Below are 19,615 nucleotides of genomic sequence, written 5' to 3'. Positions count from 1 at the left end.
CACCAGGATGGATCCAGCCCTCCAATCCCAGCAAGACAACAATCAAGGAGGATTTGGGATGGGGTCTCCTCCCTTGCAAGGCTTGGCAGCAAAATCATCTCATTTAGGGGAGGACACAAAGGCTCCAGCACCTAAAAGGTGGATGTGAAGCCAACACAGGGCTCTGTTTGCTCAGGTGCACTTCAAGGGCTGCTATTAATGAGCAAGGGCTGGATGTTTGCAAGCAGTGATGTGCATGGAGGGGCTGCATCCCATGGGGACAGAAAGCTAATCCCTGCTTGGAGGGGTTTAGGAGCAGCATTGCCTGCTCAGACAGACAGATGGGCACCAGCTGGGGCAGAGGGATGAGCAGCACAAGGCAGCCCAGGAGCAAGCCCACAGCTCTTGGCAGCTCCTTCAGCAGCAGCTCACTGGGAGGTGGGTTCAGGAGGGCTGTGGGGCTCATCACAATAATGCTCCAAAGCTATATGGACTGCATTTGAGGCTGTGTTCTTATATCTGTCCTCCTTAATATATGTATTTATATCTGTATTAATCTAAGAACCATGAGATGCACTCCAAGATTAAAAACCAAAAGGCTTCAAGTCTGTTTCAGGATGAAACATAAAGTTGCTCCCCACCTCCACTGCAATTAAGTTCAGTAACTGAAGCAAAACTCAAGCTGGAGCAAGTATTATCCCCCCTCCACTACTTGCTTCCTCAGCTACTGTCAAGAATAAACCATTCCTGAAAGGAGTGGAGTATATGACTTGTCCACAGACATCTCCACAACCCCAGACAACACCAATAAAACACTAAACCAGCTTTGATGCAGGCTGAGCTCACTCTAAAGGGGGGAACAATGTTGTGTTCATTAAATAGCTCTGCCTTTGTGACTTATTTCAAGTGTTTGATAACAAAGAGGAGGGAAAACCCCACCCCAAGCCAGTCCAGCATCACTGCTGGAGTTACAGGGAAAGAGGTTTGTGTGCTGAAGCTGGGTTTAGGCTCAGGGTCTGTACAAATAGCATGGGGTTTTGTTTGGGTTGGGGGGTAGGAGTCTGCAGAGGGGGACTGGAAATCACTGCTCCACCTCCTACTGTGTGTCCATGCCTCAGTGCTCTGTTATCTCTTCATTAACCATTCAAATGCATTAAACACAGAAGCAAAGCTGGAAATGACCCAGCCCCCTGCAGCAGCCCCTTTTGCCTCCTGCTTTCCCCAGCATGAGCTCCCAGTGAGGATGCTCTGGAGCTGGGCTGCAGTGCACACTGATGAGCTGGATCCCAGAGCTGACAATCTTTGCCTGAGAAATTGTAACTAAAGATGCTTTTACTCACAAAAAGAACAGGAACAAATGAGTTCTTCCCCCCCTCCATCAATGTCCTGTGTGCTTGTGGCTTTGCCTGTTTTAATAAAACACTCTAAGGAAGGATTCTTTTCAGAGGAGGGAGGAAGAACAGCAGATAGTACAGGAGGAGGAACCATTTCTCAACTGAATGTGTCATGTCAGAAAGAAAAAGAGCTGCTTCAACCCACTGTTTGCTCCCAAGTGACACTTGGCCTGGGCCCGTGGCCAGTGGGGATGTGCAGCTGGATGCTGGACCCTTGAGCAGAGCCCCAGCAGTGCTGCAGATAACTCTCCTCTCTGTGTCTGTCTCACAGGGCTGTCACTCACCCACAGAGGCTCAGTCACCGAGGCCAAGAGCAGGCAGAGGCACAGGATGGGACCTGCTGCTGGATTCCTCCACACATGGCTGGCTGTCACCACCTGCCTGGGTAAGAGCAGCTCCTCACCCCTCCAGGCTGGACACTTCCATGGGGGAGTCGAGAGGGGCTGCTGGAAGTGCCAAGCAGGATGCTGACTTACACTATGGCACCTTGAATAGTGTGTTCAGTGCTGAGCCCCTCACTCACTGCCACAGGGACACTGAGGGGCTGCAGCTCCAGGGCTGTGTCAGTGCTGGGCCCCTCACTCACTGCCACAGGGACACTGAGGGGCTGCAGCTCCAGGGCTGTGTCAGTGCTGGGCCCCTCACTCACTGCCACAGGGACACTGAGGGGCTGCAGCGTGGCCAGAGCCGGGCACAGAGCTGGGGAAGGGGCTGGAGCACAAGGGGCTGGGGAGGGGCTGAGGGAATGGGGGTGTTGAGCCTGGAGAAGAGGAGGCTGAGGGCAGCCAGCAGCACTCTCTGACACTCCCTGACAGGAGGCTGCAGGAGCTGGGGGTTGGACTCTTCTCTCCAGTGATGGGACAAAAGGAAACCTCCAGTTGGCCCAGGGGAGGTTGAGGCTGGAGCTGAAGCAGAACTGTTTCCCTGAGAGGGGTGTGAGCCCCTGTGCCAGGCTGCCCAGGGAGCTGGGGGAGTGCCCAGCCCTGGAGGGATCCCAGAGCCCTGGAGCTGAGGTGCTGAGGGGTCAGTGGTGCTGGGCAGGGTGAGGGCAGGGCTGGGACTGCAGCAGCTTCAGGGGCTTCCCCAACCAAAATGATTCTCTGGTTCTGCAGATGCAGGTCCTGAGGCAAAGCCTGGGCAGAATCAGTGCCCCTCACTTTATCCTGGCCCTGGTGCCAGAGGAATGTCCTCCTGCCAGCCAGACTTGCTCACTGAGAAGCTCCTTCACCCTGTTTTCTTCTAGGGATGCCTTTTTGGCCATAGCCTGACTGCAAAGATTCCTCCATTCATCAGGGACCACTTCTGGATCTCTGGGGGTCTCAGCCTATACTCTGAAGGTCCCTTTTCAGCAGGGAGACATTTTATTTCAGACAACTGAGAATTAGCTAATGTCTTCAAGCTAATTCATCATCCCAGGCAGAGACTGCTCGCCTGTCCTTATAAATATCTAATTACCTTTTAATGTTCTCTGGATCCCCAAGGAGGCAGAGGGAGGGGTGGCTGCCCTACATTGGGAGGCAATTAGCCTGTTTGGAAATTGGTCTGACCCAAATCTGGTAGAAGCAGCAAGATGGAGTTGGGCTTTGCCATTAACCAGCTGAGTTCATGCAACTTGCTCCCCATCCAAGCTGAGCCCACAAAACCAAGATGACTCACTGGAAGGCCTGTGAGGGTTATTTTGTGTTGACCTTTGGCTGATGGATCTCAGGAGCCAGCTGGGATAAGAGGGAAATCCTCACTGGGAACAGGAGTGAGGGACCTGGGATAAAATAATGTCAGCTACAGATGAGGCTCAAGGAAACACTCCAGAGTGGGTGAAGACCCAAAGCTGTGGGCTCCAGCCCTGGGAAGCTGGGTTGGTAATGGCACTCTTCCATCAGCCCTATCACCCAAAGGATCATTTCCCAGCAATATGCAGAGGTTTAAAGCTTATGAGAGCACAGAGACGAGTCTCTAATGAATGAGGCTGACAGAAAAGTCTAAAAACCTCTCTGGCCTTTCCTCATTCAGTAAAAGCCATGGAAAAGCTTGAAACCTGCTGCCAAAGCACCAGCCCTTTGCTCCTCAGAAAGCTTCTCATTAAAAACAACCCTCTGTTCCTCAGAGAGCTGCTCTTTAAAAAGAACCACTTTGATTCTGTGCACATGTGTGTGTGTGTGTGTGTTCAGATATCCTAAGAAGCCAATTAATTGCCCATGTGCCAAAGCTTCAGGCTGTGGCCAGTGCTCCAGAGCCTGTGCTCAGGGAAAGGATTGCTGCTGATGGCCTGAGAAACTGCAACACATCTTGGAAAACGTTCAGCTGAGACATTTAGCATTCCCTGGTCTCCAGAGCAAGTGCAGGGCTCAGCACAAAGGGAAAGTGTTCAGCCTCCTGGACACCTGGGTTTTCCAGGGCTGCCTTTCAGCACATTCCAAATAGCTAATAATAACCCAAAACCACATGAAATGGGGCAGTGGCAGGGCACAAGGAAAGCACCAGCACTCAGCTCCCTGCTCACTGCAGTGGCAAAGGAAAGAAGGGTTGAGTTTTGTCTATTCCAGCAATATTTGGTATCAAGTTTAGGATGTAATACACACAGAGACTGTTCATGACCTTGGTGGGTACTTCATGAGATGGTGTTTTCCTCTCCCAAGCAGCAGCACAAGCCACTCCTGCAGTGCTACTTGGAACCTTCAGGCAGCTTTAAGTTTCAAAATGTTCCACTTGCACCTATTCCTGTTTATTTTGAGGACAGTATTTCTTTATCCTGACAAAGACTGTTGTTCTACAGAGGTGTAGCAGCTTATTTACCATCACCTCTGCTCTCCCAGCTGGATTTTGACACCAGGAAAATGCACAAGGCATGCCATGTTCTGAGCAGGTCACCCTGCTTCTTGCCAGTTTGGCTTGCAGACCTTTGTCTTTCTCCCTGCTACCCAAATAACAGAGCCCAAGGAAAGCACTTGTGTTGGTAACATTAAAAGGGAGAGTTATGTGGTGACAGAAACAGCCCAGACAATCAGTACTGAGGTCACCACTCTTGCTTTGCTCTCACTCCTTAGCTCTAACCATATCTCAGTCTTGCAACTGTTTAATTATTACTTTAATCTAACCTTTGTTTTGCTTAATGAGTGAGATACAGGCATTTCACCTCCACCCAGACACCTTGGAACTGTAGATAAAGCCTCATCTGAACTCCTGGCATTGATTACACTTGAGGAAATCGATGCCTGCCAGTTGTAGTCCATAACCTTGGCAGAGAAAAAGGGACAGAAGTGAGTAACAACAGGGTGCAGAGCCTGGGTGGAACCAGTAGGGATGAGCATTTGGCTTGACTGGGAAAGAGCATCCCATGAAATATAAGAAGATGCATGTGAGTGTGAAGATGTTTTAGCTGTTAAATCAATTGACATTATTTACCATATGCTAACTGATCATCTCAGAATGCAAAGCTGTTAAACCTTAATCCAGCCACTCCCAGCTATCAGAAGGCACTTAATGCCCCATTTTCTTGTTAGTTCTCTATTAACTGATGATTGTTTTACCTGCTGGTCAGCTGAGTCACTTCCAGCTGAGTCTTGCCCAGCACAGCCATTGCTGAGCCAACTGAGAGAAGATTCACAAGCTTCCCTTTTGTGTAACTGCTCTGGAAGGGAAACAGCACCTGCACTGATTTGGAGGGACTACAGCCCTCAAAATGCTTCTTATCTCTTATTGCAAAGTATCAGACACAGGCTCCTGTCCCTCTCCCCTGTGTGACACTGGGGCCCATCAGATCTCTCCTGCTCCCTTGCCAGAGCCCAGGGGCTGTGTAATTGGCAGAGGTTGAGACAGGAGGAGCAGCCAACAGCTGCTCCAGACCCACTGAGCCAATTAGTGGAGCCCCTCTCCTGTCTCACCCTCAGCTCCACATGCAAGAGCAGTAGGAACATGAGACAAACCCCAGGAGCTACAGGTAAAGGGGCTGCTTCCCCCGAGCCCAGGAGAGCTGAGCTGCCTGTTCCCTGCTGGAAGTTACTCTTGCATAAAACATCACACTTACTGGAGTCACTTAATTTAACCAGTGTCCATGCTGTGTACTGTAGGGAAGGAAACAGATTGCTGGTTGGCATGGCAGTTTTAAGACAGTTATTAATTCAATTGCAAAACAGAGAAGGATCCTGGGGGCTAACTAAGCATCTCAGAGCTTCTCACTGCAGAGGCAGAGGGGAAAGTGCTGGGAGGACACTGCCTTGAGGTGGCTCTATCCCTGCTAAGGGACAGGCATTTCTCAGGCTGCCAGGGAGAGAACAGCCTTGCTGGTGATCATTATCTCTTATCTTGAAGCTTTTGCAGATAAGAGATTTCCAGACAGCTTCTGCTTTGTTGTTACTTATTTGCACCACCACCTCCATGAAGCCTGTGTGGAAGGGGGTCTGCTAGCACTTGCTGTTTCTCTGAGACACAGACTCACTCACTTGCCCCTCAAACATCCTCACCATGCCAAAGATGACCCAGACACAGTGCAGGAGAAGGCACACAGCTGCTTGTGTTCCTCCTGTGCCTCTGCCTGAGCCATACTCGGGACAGCAGGATCAGAATGGAACCTTTGTCTGAACACTACAGAGGAAGCTTCAAGCTTGTCCCATCAGCTGAACAGGAATGGTACCTGCAGCACTGGTTTGCAGCCAGCAAGCAGCAGGTTGGAGTTATCAAGAGCTGGTGGCTGTTGCAGGAGCAGGGATGGAGGGGATCTGCCAGGCATGTGGCAGAGCTGCAAAGATCCAGATTCTCCTCTCTCCTCCCTTTGTCCTGGAGAGGACTTTGGAGAAACCAACCAGCCAAAGTTTGTACAAACAGAGGAGGAACCAGTACATCCTCACTGCCAGGGCCAAGGAGGGCATCCAGGGATTCCCAGCTTCACTCTCATCTGGGCCTGGTTTTCCAAGAGGTGTGTGGCAGCGCTGCTTCATCTGCACGTCTCGACTCACGTCTGGTCCCTCTGGCAGAGCAGAGCTGGGGCGAGGTGCTCAGGAGGAAATGCATGCTGTCTGCCCAAAGGCATGGCTGGGGCTGGGCTGTGCTGACAGATGGGTTGTGATTTGCACGTTGCTCCTTCTGTTCTAGCTGCAGTTCTGATGCTGCCAGGGCCACCCTACAAAACTGAAAAGGAGAATTCTTAGCACAAGCTAAATGGAGCTGAGCAGGTCTTTCCTCTCTTGCAGTTTGGTGCCAAGCACAGAGTAGCACAAGGAGCTATGGGCCAGTGTTTGAAGAGCAGCCTGTCCACACCCTCTTCCCTGAAGGCTCAGCAGAAGAGAAAGTCACCCTGGCTTGTCGAGCAAGAGCCAATCCTCCTGCGACCTACAGGTGAGCTTGCCTGCTCTCTCTCTCTCTCTGAACCAGCACTGGGACAGAACCATCAGGAATTTTGCCCCCTTTCACATAAAGAAAAGCACTCACATGGGAATGAGCCTCCTCATCCACAGCTGATGTGCCATCACTCCCAGGAAACAGACCAGATAGAAGTCTAACTCTGGAAACCACCCCCCCAAGTGCAGCCTCCTATGAGGCACCACGAGTGTTGCAACGAGTATTTACCCCTCTCCCTCTTTCCACTTGCTCTTGGCAGGTGGAAGATGAATGGCACAGAGATAAAGATGGAGCCAGACTCCCGTTACAGGCTGGTTGCAGGTGACCTAGTGATAAGCAACCCCGTGAAAGCCAAGGATGCTGGCTCCTACCAGTGCGTGGCATCTAACCCCAGGGGCACAGTGGTCAGCAGGGAAGCCTCCCTCCGCTTTGGCTGTAAGTTTGTCCTCCACAAGGTAAATGAAATGCAGCCACAGTTGTGCTGAGAGTACACTGAGCCCCTTGCTCACATGAAAAAGGCTGGAGAGAAGCTCTCCTGTGTGTGGTAACCTAGCATCATCCCTTGGAGAAGTCCCCTGGTGCTTTCCATTCACATGGGAAATGTGATGCACCACAGGGGAAGCCAGGGATGCTTTTGCCTCTGTACAACCACTGTAAAGACCAGCCTGGGGAGGGGGAGATGAAGGAATTCTTCCAGCTGTTTCCTTTGGTCCATGGGTAGGTTTCACTCTCCATGTTTAGTTTTGCAGGAATTCTCTGCAGAGGAGCGAGACCCTGTGAAGATCACAGAAGGTTGGGGAGTGATGTTTGCCTGCAGCCCTCCTCCCCACTACCCAGGTGAGGCTCTGCAATGGCAGCATGGAACTTCCCAGACATGTGAATCCCTCCTTGGTTTTCTTTAGGAATGTTAGAGGAGCAAATTTGGTTTTAATTCAGACTCTGTAAAGCAACAAAATGAGGGAGAGCTCAGCACATGCACACAATGAGCATCACCCAAAGCCCAGCTCCAGCTAGGTGTAGAGGCCAGGCAGCATGCTGGCTTGAGTCCCACCTGAGAGGACACAGCCCAATCAGTGCACTTTGTTCCTTTTTCTTTGCCCCACAGGTTTATCCTATCGATGGCTCCTGAATGAGTTTCCCAATTTCATCCCAGCTGATGGCAGGCGTTTCGTCTCTCAGACCACAGGAAACCTTTACATTGCCAAGACAGAGGCTTCTGACCTGGGCAACTATTCCTGCTTTGCCACCAGCCACATTGACTTCATCACCAAGAGTGTATTCAGCAAGTTCTCCCGGCTCAGCCTCTCTGCAGAGGGTGAGTGCTCTGTTTCTCCCTAGTAACAGGCAATAAACCAAGAGGAAACAGCCTCAAGTGTCCCCAGGGGAGGTTGAGGCTGGATGTGAGGAGGAATTGCTTTGGTGCCAGGGCTGTCAGGCATTGGAAGGGGCTGCCCAGGGAGCTGCTGGAGTCACCATCCCTGGAGGGGTTTCAGAGCTGGGTGGGTGCTGCACTGAGGGCAATGGGCTGGTGGGTGATGGGGCTGGGACAGAGGCTGCACTCCATGGGCTTAAAGGGCTCTCCCAGCTGAAAGGATTCAATGATTCTATGACCAGGCAAAATGCAAAAGGAAAAAGCCACCACAAAGTTCTGGGGCTCCCCAGGACAGCAGCAGTGCACAGATCACCCAGCAGGCTCTCAGGGGAGCTTATGAGCTTACAGAAACACGAATTGGCTGGAACCTGGGGGAAGCAGCCCTCTCTCCAGGTTTTGCTGCTTTTGCAGCTACAAACCCCATCACTGGGGTTTCTCTGAGCCAAGGCAAGAGGTGCAGCCTGTGCAGGTTCTCCTGTCCCTGAAACTTTGGTGACCTTGCAGAAGTTCAGCTAAAGATACTTCTTAGGTAGGGTAAAGGGAGTTAAGTGGGTACCTTTCAGACCTCATGTGTGCCATTCTGAAGTCATCCAGAACCCCCCAAATGTGCTTTCCTTTTAACAGATGCCAGGCAGTATGCACCCAGCATAAAAGCCAGGTTTCCTGCAGACACCTACGCTCTGGCTGGGCAGATGGTGACTTTGGAGTGCTTTGCCTTTGGAAAGTGAGTGCAGTGTCTGTGTCGCTCAGGCTCAGGGTGGGGAGGGCACTGCAGAACCTGCAACCTTCACAGCTTCTCTCTTCAATGGGTCTATTGTAGACCAAAGGTAGAGGGGGAATGAAGAAGGAGGAATTGGCTAAAGCCATCTGTCCTGTTGGCCAAGGCCCAGTTGGGATGGGAGCTGGCTGGCTAATGGGGGCCTGAGTCACCCTCTGTTGTGAGGCAGTGTGGGGCACCCCAAAGCTGGTCTTCACCAGATTTACTTTCTCATAGCCCTGTTCCTCGAATAAAGTGGAGGAAGCTGGATGGCTCACAGTCCTCCAAGTGGATTGGCAGCGAGCCCCTCCTCCAGATCCAGGATGTTGACTTCGAGGATGAAGGAACTTATGAGTGTGAGGCTGAAAACATCAAAGGGAAAGACACCTACCAGGGCCGCATCATCATCCAAGGTACCACACTGAAACACATGCCTTGCCAGAACATGGCAAGGTGCCCAGACCATAGACTGAGCCTTTGGGGGTGAAACCACCACCTCTGATATTGCTTTTTATCAATGAAACCTAGTACAAAGCCCTAACAGACACCTGCAGAGATCACTGCTGTCTTTCCTCAGTGGATACATTTAGGTTATGGCAAGTAGAGACCAATCTCCTAACTTGCTCTAAAGTAAGTCTGGCAAGAATGAGGAAGCATAGTGGCAAAAATCCAACTTGGCTCTCAATCAAGATCCTCTCCAAGCCTGGGGTACTTACATGAGGGTTAACACTTGGAGCTATCAGTCAGATCTAGTCAAGTTACAAGTCTTAACCCAGTTTCCTTAGCTTGAATCCAGCCTTTCCCAAGGTTCAGGCATGACTGCATTTACTCTTTTAAGAGAGTTCTTGCTCAGAGCTGGATTCTACCACAGTTTTGTGGAGCCCACGTGCAGGGCTGTAGCCAGACCCACAGAGGTCACTGCACAAAAGGCAAAGGCTGTTCCTATGGTGAAACCCACTGTGATAAATCAATCTGCCAGCAGAGATGACACAATGAGCATCCTTCTGCTTGCCTGGCACGACAAACCCCCTCATCTGATCTTCTTGGCTCTGCTGCCTTCTGTGCTTACCCCTTTGCAGCTCAGCCAGCGTGGCTGGATGTGATCACAGACACGGAGGCTGACATCGGGTCAGACCTGCGCTGGAGGTGTGTGGCCGCCGGCAAACCCCGGCCCACGGTGCGATGGCTTCGGGACGGGCAACCACTGAGCTCCCAGGTATTGCTGTGAGGGCTGGCAGGCACACCACAACCTGCAGTACTGAACCTGCTGCTCCACACTTAGACCCTCTCCTGCTGGGCTGCAAATGCATCTCAACCCCGTTTTATCACCCTGCATCCCTGTTCCATGTGCCCCCATGAAGCTGCCAAGCAATGCCCCAGTCGTTAGCGACTGCAAGTTCCTTCTCCTGGCACTGCCATCCCAGCCATTGCTTCATGCAACTACAGGAACTCATAAATAGCACCTTGTACCTGTCTCTATGACCTGCACGTTGCTGCTCAGGCACTCAGAAGTCTCAGCAAACAGAGCAGGGTGATGTGAGGTAGTGACTGGACAGGTGGAAAAGGAAACACCCTGCATGTTCTCCCATGGAGAACCAGGCTGGCTTCAAACCAGCACAAAGAGTCTGTCATGAAACTCAACCCTGAAGACACGAGGCTTGAGTTCCAGCTTTTGTTTTTCTCATCTAATGGGTTCATCCTCTTGTTTGCACAGAACCGCATCGAAGTGAGCGGTGGAGAGCTGAGATTTTCCAAGCTAGTCCTGGAGGACTCTGGCATGTATCAGTGTGTGGCTGAGAACAAGCATGGCACAGTATATGCAAGTGCTGAATTAACAGTGCAAGGTAATTTCTCACTTCCCAGTGCTCTGGGTTTCAATGGGACACTGAAGGGTTGCAGATCCCTTCCTTAACATCCTACGCTTTGCGATCTCGCAGGAAGACAGAGCAGGCAAAAACTGCTTCACTCACCACTGAGTTATAGCTGCTGGTTCAACAAGACACTCTGCAACCCTTGAAATTTTCAATCTTGTGTAAATTCAGTGACACTGAAAGAGCACAAGGACATGTGTTTAGCTACAGAAAGTGTACAGGACAGAGAGCAGCAGCAGCACGAGCTCCCTTCCACTGCAAAGCCTTCCTCCTCTTCAAAGAGGGCAAAGAGGGTTCAGTATCCAACCAACTGGAACTGGACTGATGCCAAACTTGTCCAAAGTTAATCTAAAAGCTTATCTCCTCGTGGTTAGGAGATACCAGAGATAAATTACCCCAGCATGGACTGTTTGACATTAACACCCTGCGATGCCACGAGGGCGACAGATAAAACCCAATTCTATCTCTGCAATTCCAGGAAGGGTTTTTAAGCAAGCTGGATGTCTGCATTGGTGACTGCAGTCAGGATATTGAAGAGAATATCCTCTACATTTTCCAAAGCAGCTGTTCTTGTGTCTCTCAAAGACCTTGCACTGGGTAGGGCCACATCCCATTGCTACGTCCCACACGCGTGTCCCATCGCGCTGGCAGCAGAGGACTCACCCCTTCACCCGGCTCACCAGATATTGCCATGCTTCTCTTACCAAACCATCTAACAACAAATCAATACCTGGTTAAGTGGCAGTTCAAATGCTCACCTAGCAGGCTTTTCTAAACATTGCTTAATCCTCTTTTTTTCCCCCCTGTAGCTTTAGCACCAGATTTTAGACTAAACCCAGTGAAGCGACTGATCCCTGCAGCCCGGAGCGGGAAGGTCATCATCCCATGCCAACCAAGAGCAGCACCAAAAGCCACTGTGCTCTGGACCAAAGGGACTGAACTTCTGATCAACAGTAGCAGGTAGCAGCACAGAGTCAGCTTCTACCTAGAAACCATAGCTAAAATCACCTCTTTTTTTTCCTTGCCAGAAGACTGGACTTGATGAGCCAAGTGTGCTGCTACACCCCTGAACACAAGCACTTTGTTACTCTTCTAGTTTCTTCTTTAGAGAGCTCTTCTATAATGTTTTGCAGTCCTGACTTCAGCACCAATGTCTCTAAAATCAGCAAGTGCTGGAAATGATCAGGTGTACAGAGTGAACAGATATTTTAACCTTCCTCTTCTATGGTTCTTCTTCCTTTCCAGGGTGACTGTTACCACAGACGGCACCTTGATCCTCCAGAATATCAGCAAATCTGATGAGGGAAAGTATACCTGCTTTGCTGAGAACTTCATGGGCAAAGCCAACAGCACTGGAATCCTCTCTGTTCGAGGTAGAGATGTTTGCCTTGATTTGGGGTCAAACCAGCAAAAAATGTCTTAAGAATGCCATGATGTGTTGTTTCTCTTTTCCTGATACTCCCACAAATCGATGCAATCCTCAGGGAATCAAAGACTGAAATGTCTATGGAGCAGCAAACCTTCTGCCTCACCCACCAAATCATATCTACCAACAACTAGCCCTTGAGAAAGCATTTCCAGTTGGGAAATACCATGAGGGATGCTGCTGTAATCCCTCATCTCCCTCCTATAAAACCACAGGGATGACAAGTTGGAAAGTGTTAGTTGCTCTGGATGCTCTGCAGCGTTCACATCACCTGCTCCACGGACACCTGCAGCTAACAGCCCTCCCTGCTCTTCCCCTGCAGATGCCACCAAAATCACCTTGGCACCATCCAGTGCTGACATCAACGTGGGTGAAAACCTTACTCTCCAGTGTCATGCATCCCATGATCCAACCATGGACCTGACCTTCACCTGGTCACTGGACGACTTTCCCATCGACTTTGACAAGTCTGAGGGGCACTACCGGCGAGCCAGCGCGGTGCGTGGGACAGTCACTGGGTGCCTTCAACAAGGACAGACAACTGACAACAGCCTCTTTCCTTGTGGGTTAAATGGGAGCAGGTATATTCAAGTGCTTTCTCCACTGTCTTTTCCCCATGCAGAAGGAAGCTATTGGGGACCTCAGCATCTTCAACACGCAGCTGAAGCACTCGGGGAGGTACACGTGCACGGCACAGACAGTTGTGGACAGCGCGTCGGAGTCAGCCACGCTGACTGTCAGAGGTGATTTCCCTGCTGTATGGTCCTTTGCTTCTTACAAGCCTGAAGTAATGGCACAGTCCTTGAAAGGAATTGGTTTGTGACCACCTCACCATCCATTTGAACTGGATGGGATAAGCTTATGAGCTTTTCTGAGGCCAAAACTGGGGGTGAGGTGTCCCAGCTTCCAAACCACAGAACCACAGAACTGTTTTGGTTGGAAAAGACCTTTAAGATCACTGAGTCCATCCCCTCTCCCCTCACCCTGCCCAGCCCAGCACTAACCCACAGCCCTCAGCACCTCAGCTCCAGGATCCCTCCAGGGCTGGGCACTCCCCCAGCTCCCTGGGCAGCCTGGCACAGGGGCTCACACCCCTCTCAGGGAAACAGTTCTGCCTCAGCTCCAACCTCAACCATCCCTGGGCCAACTTGAGGCCATAAGAAAGGCCTGATTTTAATCTATGACTTGCACCATGTAAAGAACAATAAGCCTCCAAATGTTTCATCTTGGTAACACATCCATTTGTCTCCCACCATCCCAGGACCCCCAGGCCCCCCGGGGGGTGTTGTGGTGAGTGACATCAGTGACACCACCGTGCAGCTGAGCTGGAGCCGTGGCTTTGATAACCACAGTCCCATCGCCAGGTACCTCATCGAGGCACGGACCCTCCTCTCCAGCAAATGGAAGCAAATGAGGACCAGTAAGTGTCCCAAGGGCAGTAGGGAGGGGTGGGGGGCACAGCCTTGTAGGCACCAGCTCCCTGGCAACCCCTTGCTCTGTGCTCAGCCACTGTTCTCTTCTCGTGTTCCTGGGTGATATAGATCCTGTAAACATTGAAGGCAATGCAGAGACAGCTCAGGTGGTGAATCTCATTCCTTGGATGGATTATGAGTTTCGAGTCTTGGCAAGTAACATTCTTGGAGTTGGGGAGCCAAGTTTACCCTCCAGCAAAATCCGTACCAAAGAAGCAGGTATGTGCAGACACGCTCAGAGGCAGAAAAGGGGAATCAGAGGTACCTGTCCCTGTGTGCTGGAGGGGGAAGGCTGGCTGGCAGCATGCCTCAGGCCCAAACAATGAGCCATCTCCTTTGAGTGCTCCTGGAGGTGATGCCAACATGAAATTTTCTGCCTTTTTGCCCATTTATACATCAAAGACAAAGCAGTACCAGAGCTGGCAGCTAACTTCACCAGCAGTAGACACAGCCATTATCAATCCTAGCTTCAAATCCTGTACCTTTCTGGGCAGTTGTGCTTAGGAAGGGGAAGGAGCCCTATTATATCACAACTCTGCAAAGACAAGGTAGATTTCCCAGCAAATGGCTGTGAATGTTCACTCCATCTTCTGCTGCTTGAATGTGCAAGCAGAAAGGATGGAAGGACAGCAGGAGAATTGCTCTTAAAATGCATATTAACTCCTTTCTCATAAAAGCTCTCCTTCATATCCCTGCTTTTGAGCTTGATTCCTGTCCCCTCAGAGACATGCTGCCTCCAAAATAAGCTTGTCAGCCACTAGCTCATAGTCTACACCTGATCTCCACAAACATTAGAAATACAGCCCAAAATAGAGACAAGCACTTCCATACAAGCTGTCAGAACCTGGCTGCTCCCAACCTGTGCCCTGTCTGTGCTCATCTTCATCACTATTGTTTCCTTAACCCAACCTGTGCTTTTGTTTGGGGACCCAACAGCACCTACTGTGGCACCATCTGGGCTCGGTGGAGGTGGAGGAGCTCCCAACGAGCTGATCATCAACTGGACAGTAAGTCAGCAGCGTGGCACCAGCCCTGCATGTTGGGAGAAGGCCAAGGGCAGCAGCACATGCCCTTCCTCTGAGGAAATCATAGAACCACAGCATGGTGGGGGTTGGAAGGGACCTTTAGACATCATCCAGTCCAACCCCCCTGCAGAAGCAGGGTCACCTAGATCAGGTCACACAGGAACGTGTCCAGGTGGGTCTTGAAGAGCTCCAAGGAAGGAGCCTCCACACCCTCCCTGGGCAGCCTGTGCCAGGGCTCCCTCACTCCAACACTGACACAGTTTGTCCTTATGTTTCAATGGCACTTCTTGTGTTCCAGCTTCATCCCATCACCCCTTGTCCTGTTGCTAGGTATAATAGAAAAAATGGATGTCCCAACCTCCTGACACCCACCATTTATATACTTGTAACTACTAATGAGGTGCCCCCTCAGTCTCCTCCAGGCTGAACAGCCCCAGGTCCCACAGCCTTTCCTCACAAGGAAGATGCTCCATCCCCTCAGCATCTTGCTGGCCCTGCACTGGCCTCTCTGCAGCAGTTCCCTGTCCCTCTGCAGCTGGGGAGCCCAGAGCTGGCCCCAGGACTCCAGATGAGGCCTCAGCAGCTGTGGCAGAGCAGAGGGGGAGCAGAACCTCCCTGGCCCTGTGCCCACACTCTCTTGCTGCCCCCAGGCTGCCATTGGCCTTGCCCACGAGGCCACGTTGCTGCTCATGGGCAGTTTATTCTCAGCCAGCACTGCCAGGTCTGTCTCCTGGAGCTGCTCTCCAGCAGGTCACCCCCAGCCTGTGCTGGTGCAGGGGGTTGTTCCTCCCCAGCTGCAGGACTCTGCCCTTGGTGCCCCTCAGCAGGTTCCTCCGTGCCCAGCTCTCAATCCACTCCACCATTCCGATTTTGATCTGTGGTTGACCAAACCCTACACTTAGTCCAAAATCTTGCTCCTTTGAAGAGACCAAAGCTCCTCTCTCTTTTCCCACCTCCCAGCCAACGCTGAGGGACTACCAGAACGGAGATGGCTTTGGTTACATCGTGTTGTTCCGGCAGCAGGGCAGCCAGGGCTGGCTGTCGGCGCGGGTGCCGCACGCGGAGTCGCTGCACTACGTGTACCGCAACGACAGCATCGGCCCCTACACGCCCTTCGAAGTGAAGATCAAAGCTTACAACAGGAAAGGAGAGGGCCCAGAGAGCCTCACTGCCATTGTGTACTCTGCAGAAGAAGGTAAGGAGGGGCTGCAGAGACTGGGAATTCACCGTGTGTTGTGCAACCAACCAACTGACCGACGGGTCCTCCGGCAGCTCCCTGCAGAGCTGAGCGTGGCAGAGCTGAGCGTGGCAGAGCTGAGTGTGGCAGAGCTCAGGGACAGCAGAGGTTTATTTCACTCAGAGAACAGCTGTCAGGCATTTCCACATAACATTTCTCTTCCTTTTCCCTTCCACTCCCAATGCAGAGATGGATGTTTCCCTAAGCCCAACCATGGCTGTACACTCAGAGCCCCAGACACAGCTCCTCACAGCACACAGCTCTGGTCCTGCCTGTCCTCCTAAGCCCCCAAATCCCTTCCCCTTACTTTGTTCCACACACACAATACCAGCTGTCTGCCTGCACACCCCTGCTGCTGCAGGAGAGCCCTCCCTTCCTTTCAGGATGGTGCTTATGCTGCCTGCAGGTAGGCAAAACATTTCATCCCCTTTTGTTGTGTTTTTCAGAACCAAAGGTGTCTCCTTTCAGAGTTACAGCCAAGGCTGTTCTGTCCTCGGAAATGGATGTGTCCTGGGAGCCTGTTGAGCAGGGAGACATGACTGGAGTGCTTTTGGGCTATGAGGTACGAGCCTGCATGGGAATGAGAGACACTGACACCTAGTTTGGGGAGCCCAGCAAAGGAGATTCCCCCTGGCTCAGTGAGGTGAAAAGAAAACAGCATTTCATTTCCAAAGGTGGGGGATAACTAACAGACACACCAGGCTCCCATGGAGCTGGTACTACTGCTCACAAGAGACATTAGTAAGACAAACATTCCCTTTTTTCTGCTGCTTGCCTTTTCACACAGGCTGTGACCTTATTCCTGAGCACACTGAGCAAAATGCACAGAAACAAATACCAAAGGGTCTCCAGCTCTGGCTGTGGATAGATCCAGTGTCTGCAGGTGCCTCTACCCTTACTAAATGCTTCGTGTCCTTTTCTATTCAGATCCGGTACTGGAAGGATGGTGACAAGGAGGAGGCAGCTGACAGAGTGAGAACAGCAGGGCTGGTCACATCAGCTCATGTAACAGGCCTAAACCCCAACACAAAATACCACGTGTCAGTCAGAGCTTACAACCGGGCTGGCACCGGGCCCCCCAGCCCCTCCACCAACGTCACGACGACAAAGCCACGTGAGTGAGCCTTGGCCACCTCTGTTTTGCTTAGAATCATTGAATCATTTCAGCTGGGAGAGATCTTTCAGCCCATGGAGTGCAGCCTCTGTCCCAGCCCCATCACCCACCAGCCCATTGCCCTCAGTGCAGCACCCACCCAGCTCTGAAACCCCTCCAGGGACAGTGACTCCAGCAGCTCCCTGGGCAGCCCCTTCCAATGCCTGACAGCCCTGGCACCAAAGAAACTCCTCCTCACATCCAGCCTCAGCCTCCCCTGGGGACACTTGAGGCTGTTTCCTCTTGTTCTGTTGCTTGTCACCAGAGAGAACAGACCCATCCCCACCTGGCTCCAGCTTCCCTTCAGGTAGTTGTAGAGAGTGAGAAGGTCTCCCCGAGCCTCCTTTTCTCCAGACTGAACAGCCCCAGATCCCTCAGCCCTTCCTCAGCTGAGACATGCTCCAAACCCTTTCCTAGCTTGGCAGCCTCTCTGGATCCTCTCCAGCACCTCAATGTCCTTCTTGCAGAGAGGAGCCCAAACCTGGGCACAGTATTGGAGGTGCAGCCTCACCAAACCAAGTGCAGGGGAACATCTGAGTACATCTTGGTGCTGGAATGCCATTTTAAGTAGTCCATAAAATAGCTCCCTGAATTTCCTCAGATCAGTCTCATGGTCTGTGCATCACCTCCCTGAGAAGATCTGTGCTCAGAGATCTCAGCTCTTGCTGGGACACTTCCCTCTGAACCAACCACGACAGTGCCATCAGCCCCATCACCTAGTCACCAAGTCTCAGGAGGCAGCTGTAACCAGCACAACCTTCTCATCAGTTCCTGATTTACTGAATCTCTGTCTTGGTTCCTGTCTTTTAGCACCAAAGAGGCCACCTGGCAACATCTCCTGGACTTTTTCTGGGTCTACAGTCAGCATCAAGTGGGACCCAGTGGTGGCAAAGGCAGATGAGTCTGCAGTTACAGGGTACAAGGTACAGGCAGCATGCAGCTGGTTTTTCTCCTATAAGCAACCCTAAAGAAACCAGAGTGAGCATGAACTCAAACTTGCCTCCTCCAACAGATGCTTTACAGGCAGGATTCCCACTCTGCCCCCACGCTCTACCTGGCCAGCAAGAGCCGGATCGACATCCCTGTCCCCGAAGACTTCACTCATGCCTTTGTACAGATCAGGGTGACAGGCCCTGGGGGAGATGGAATCCCAGCAGAAGTTCACATCCTACGAAACAGTGGTATGTACAAGTCCTCTGGCTGCACCCCAAAGCCTCCTTGGCAGGGGGCTTCACAGACTCCTGGGAAACCAGAGAGGAGTTAATCCACAGGGCTGCTTGCTTGGCATTCGCTGTCACTGTTGTTTCATAAGCAACTCAGTCACAGCTCCTGGCCACAGCATGGCAATGGAACAATAAATGCCATTGTGCTTGAAAATCCCACTCTCCCCTGCAGGAATGTGGGGGAACAGCCCAGGGGTTTACCTCAGGGGTTTAGGTTGAATCTCTGGAGTTGGCCTTTGTCTCCCTTGTGCTGTCACTCAAAAGATGATGTGATGTGTTCCTCTCCATCAGCTAACCTCTCCCCAGCCTCTGAGCACCCTTTCAGTCTAGCCTGAACCCAGATTTCTTTTATTTGCAGCTAAAGCTCTTGAGGCCCCACACAAACCCAACTCACCTTCACTGAGGGAAATCCTAACCCTGTTTGTGGGGCCCTGACACTAATTCCAGCACTTTCCCTTGATTCAGGGTGTGAATACTCAGGGCCCACTTCCACATCTTGTTTAAATCCTTGGGAGGTCCATCAGAGTTAAATCCAAGCACACAGAACCCCAGGATTAACACTTTACCAACCCCCCCAGTTCTTTCCACAAGACATCAGGCTCTGTCTGTGCAACAAGGCATTGCTCCTTCCCCATTCCCTTTCTTTCAGGGACAAGTATGATGGTGGAAGACTCTGTGACGAGGCCAATGCCACATGCTGTCATTATCACAACTAACTCTCTAATGATGGTGGCCCTGCTCAGCTACCTGGAGCTCTGACGATGGCCAAAGCAGCAGAGGACTCCCAGGCACTTCCTCCCAAGCCACTGGGGAATTACTTCACACTTGGCTGCTGCAACTTCCACGTTTGTACCACAGCAGCATCCCAGAGAATGGATTTGACAAGGTTAAGGGAGGAAGAAACAGCTTTGTGTGTGTGTGTGTGTGTGTGTTTTGGAAGAAGATGAGCTTTCATACCAGATCTGGGTCTTGAACTGATTCCAACTTTTTTATAGAAACAAGTCCAAGGAAGAAGAATCCTCTGTGAGTTCTGACAGCAGCTGCCCCACACACTGTAGCCAGTAGATTCTCTGCCTTATGAAGCCATGTACTAAAATAACCAGACTGCTAAACTCCACTTCTCTTTTCTTGCTTTGTTTTTTAAAGATGTACAGTGAATTCTGGGGGGAGGGAGGGTAAAGGGAGAGCAGGAACTGAGGATTTCACAGTGATCAGCATGTTCCACACCAATCCCAGCCACAGCCATCTCTAACAAACCATGGGACAGGATTATTCCCCTCCCTTGCCCCAGTACAAGGCACATTCTGCAGCAACCAGCCCAAGGAGATAACGCCACAGGAGAGATTGATCTCTGCCCCATCCTGAAGATGGG

General features: G+C 51.5%; 1 protein-coding gene across 1 annotated transcript; it reads left to right on the top strand.

Annotated features, from left to right (window-relative positions):
• Positions 1–1,680: 1,680 nt before the first annotated feature.
• CNTN2 (contactin 2) lies at positions 1,681–19,324 on the top strand. The gene is made up of 22 exons (XM_062013459.1): positions 1,681–1,758; positions 6,560–6,704; positions 6,967–7,142; positions 7,449–7,544; positions 7,813–8,022; positions 8,704–8,803; positions 9,074–9,249; positions 9,916–10,052; positions 10,551–10,680; positions 11,517–11,667; positions 11,953–12,080; positions 12,456–12,631; positions 12,756–12,876; positions 13,395–13,553; positions 13,675–13,824; positions 14,542–14,612; positions 15,591–15,825; positions 16,314–16,429; positions 16,795–16,981; positions 17,831–17,943; positions 18,033–18,201; positions 18,893–19,324. Exons 1-22 carry the CDS (start codon positions 1,704–1,706, stop codon positions 19,000–19,002), a joined length of 3,111 nt encoding a protein of 1,036 aa, XP_061869443.1. The 5' UTR covers positions 1,681–1,703; the 3' UTR covers positions 19,003–19,324.
• Positions 19,325–19,615: the final 291 nt, after the last annotated feature.

Source organism: Colius striatus, chromosome 22, assembly GCF_028858725.1.
Source record: "Colius striatus isolate bColStr4 chromosome 22, bColStr4.1.hap1, whole genome shotgun sequence".
Taxonomy (NCBI): domain Eukaryota; kingdom Metazoa; phylum Chordata; class Aves; order Coliiformes; family Coliidae; genus Colius; species Colius striatus.
The sequence above is the reverse complement of the archived record's forward strand: the minus strand, read 5'-3'. Positions and strand labels throughout refer to the sequence as shown.

Coding starts and splice junctions, on each gene's coding strand:
- CNTN2 (XM_062013459.1), top strand. CDS start 1,704: ATGGGACCTGCTGCTGGATTCCTCCACACATGGCTGGCTGTCACCACC. Junction 9,250..9,915: donor GGGCCGCATCATCATCCAAG/GTACCACACTGA, acceptor ACCCCTTTGCAG/CTCAGCCAGCGTGGCTGGAT. Junction 16,982..17,830: donor CGTCACGACGACAAAGCCAC/GTGAGTGAGCCT, acceptor CCTGTCTTTTAG/CACCAAAGAGGCCACCTGGC.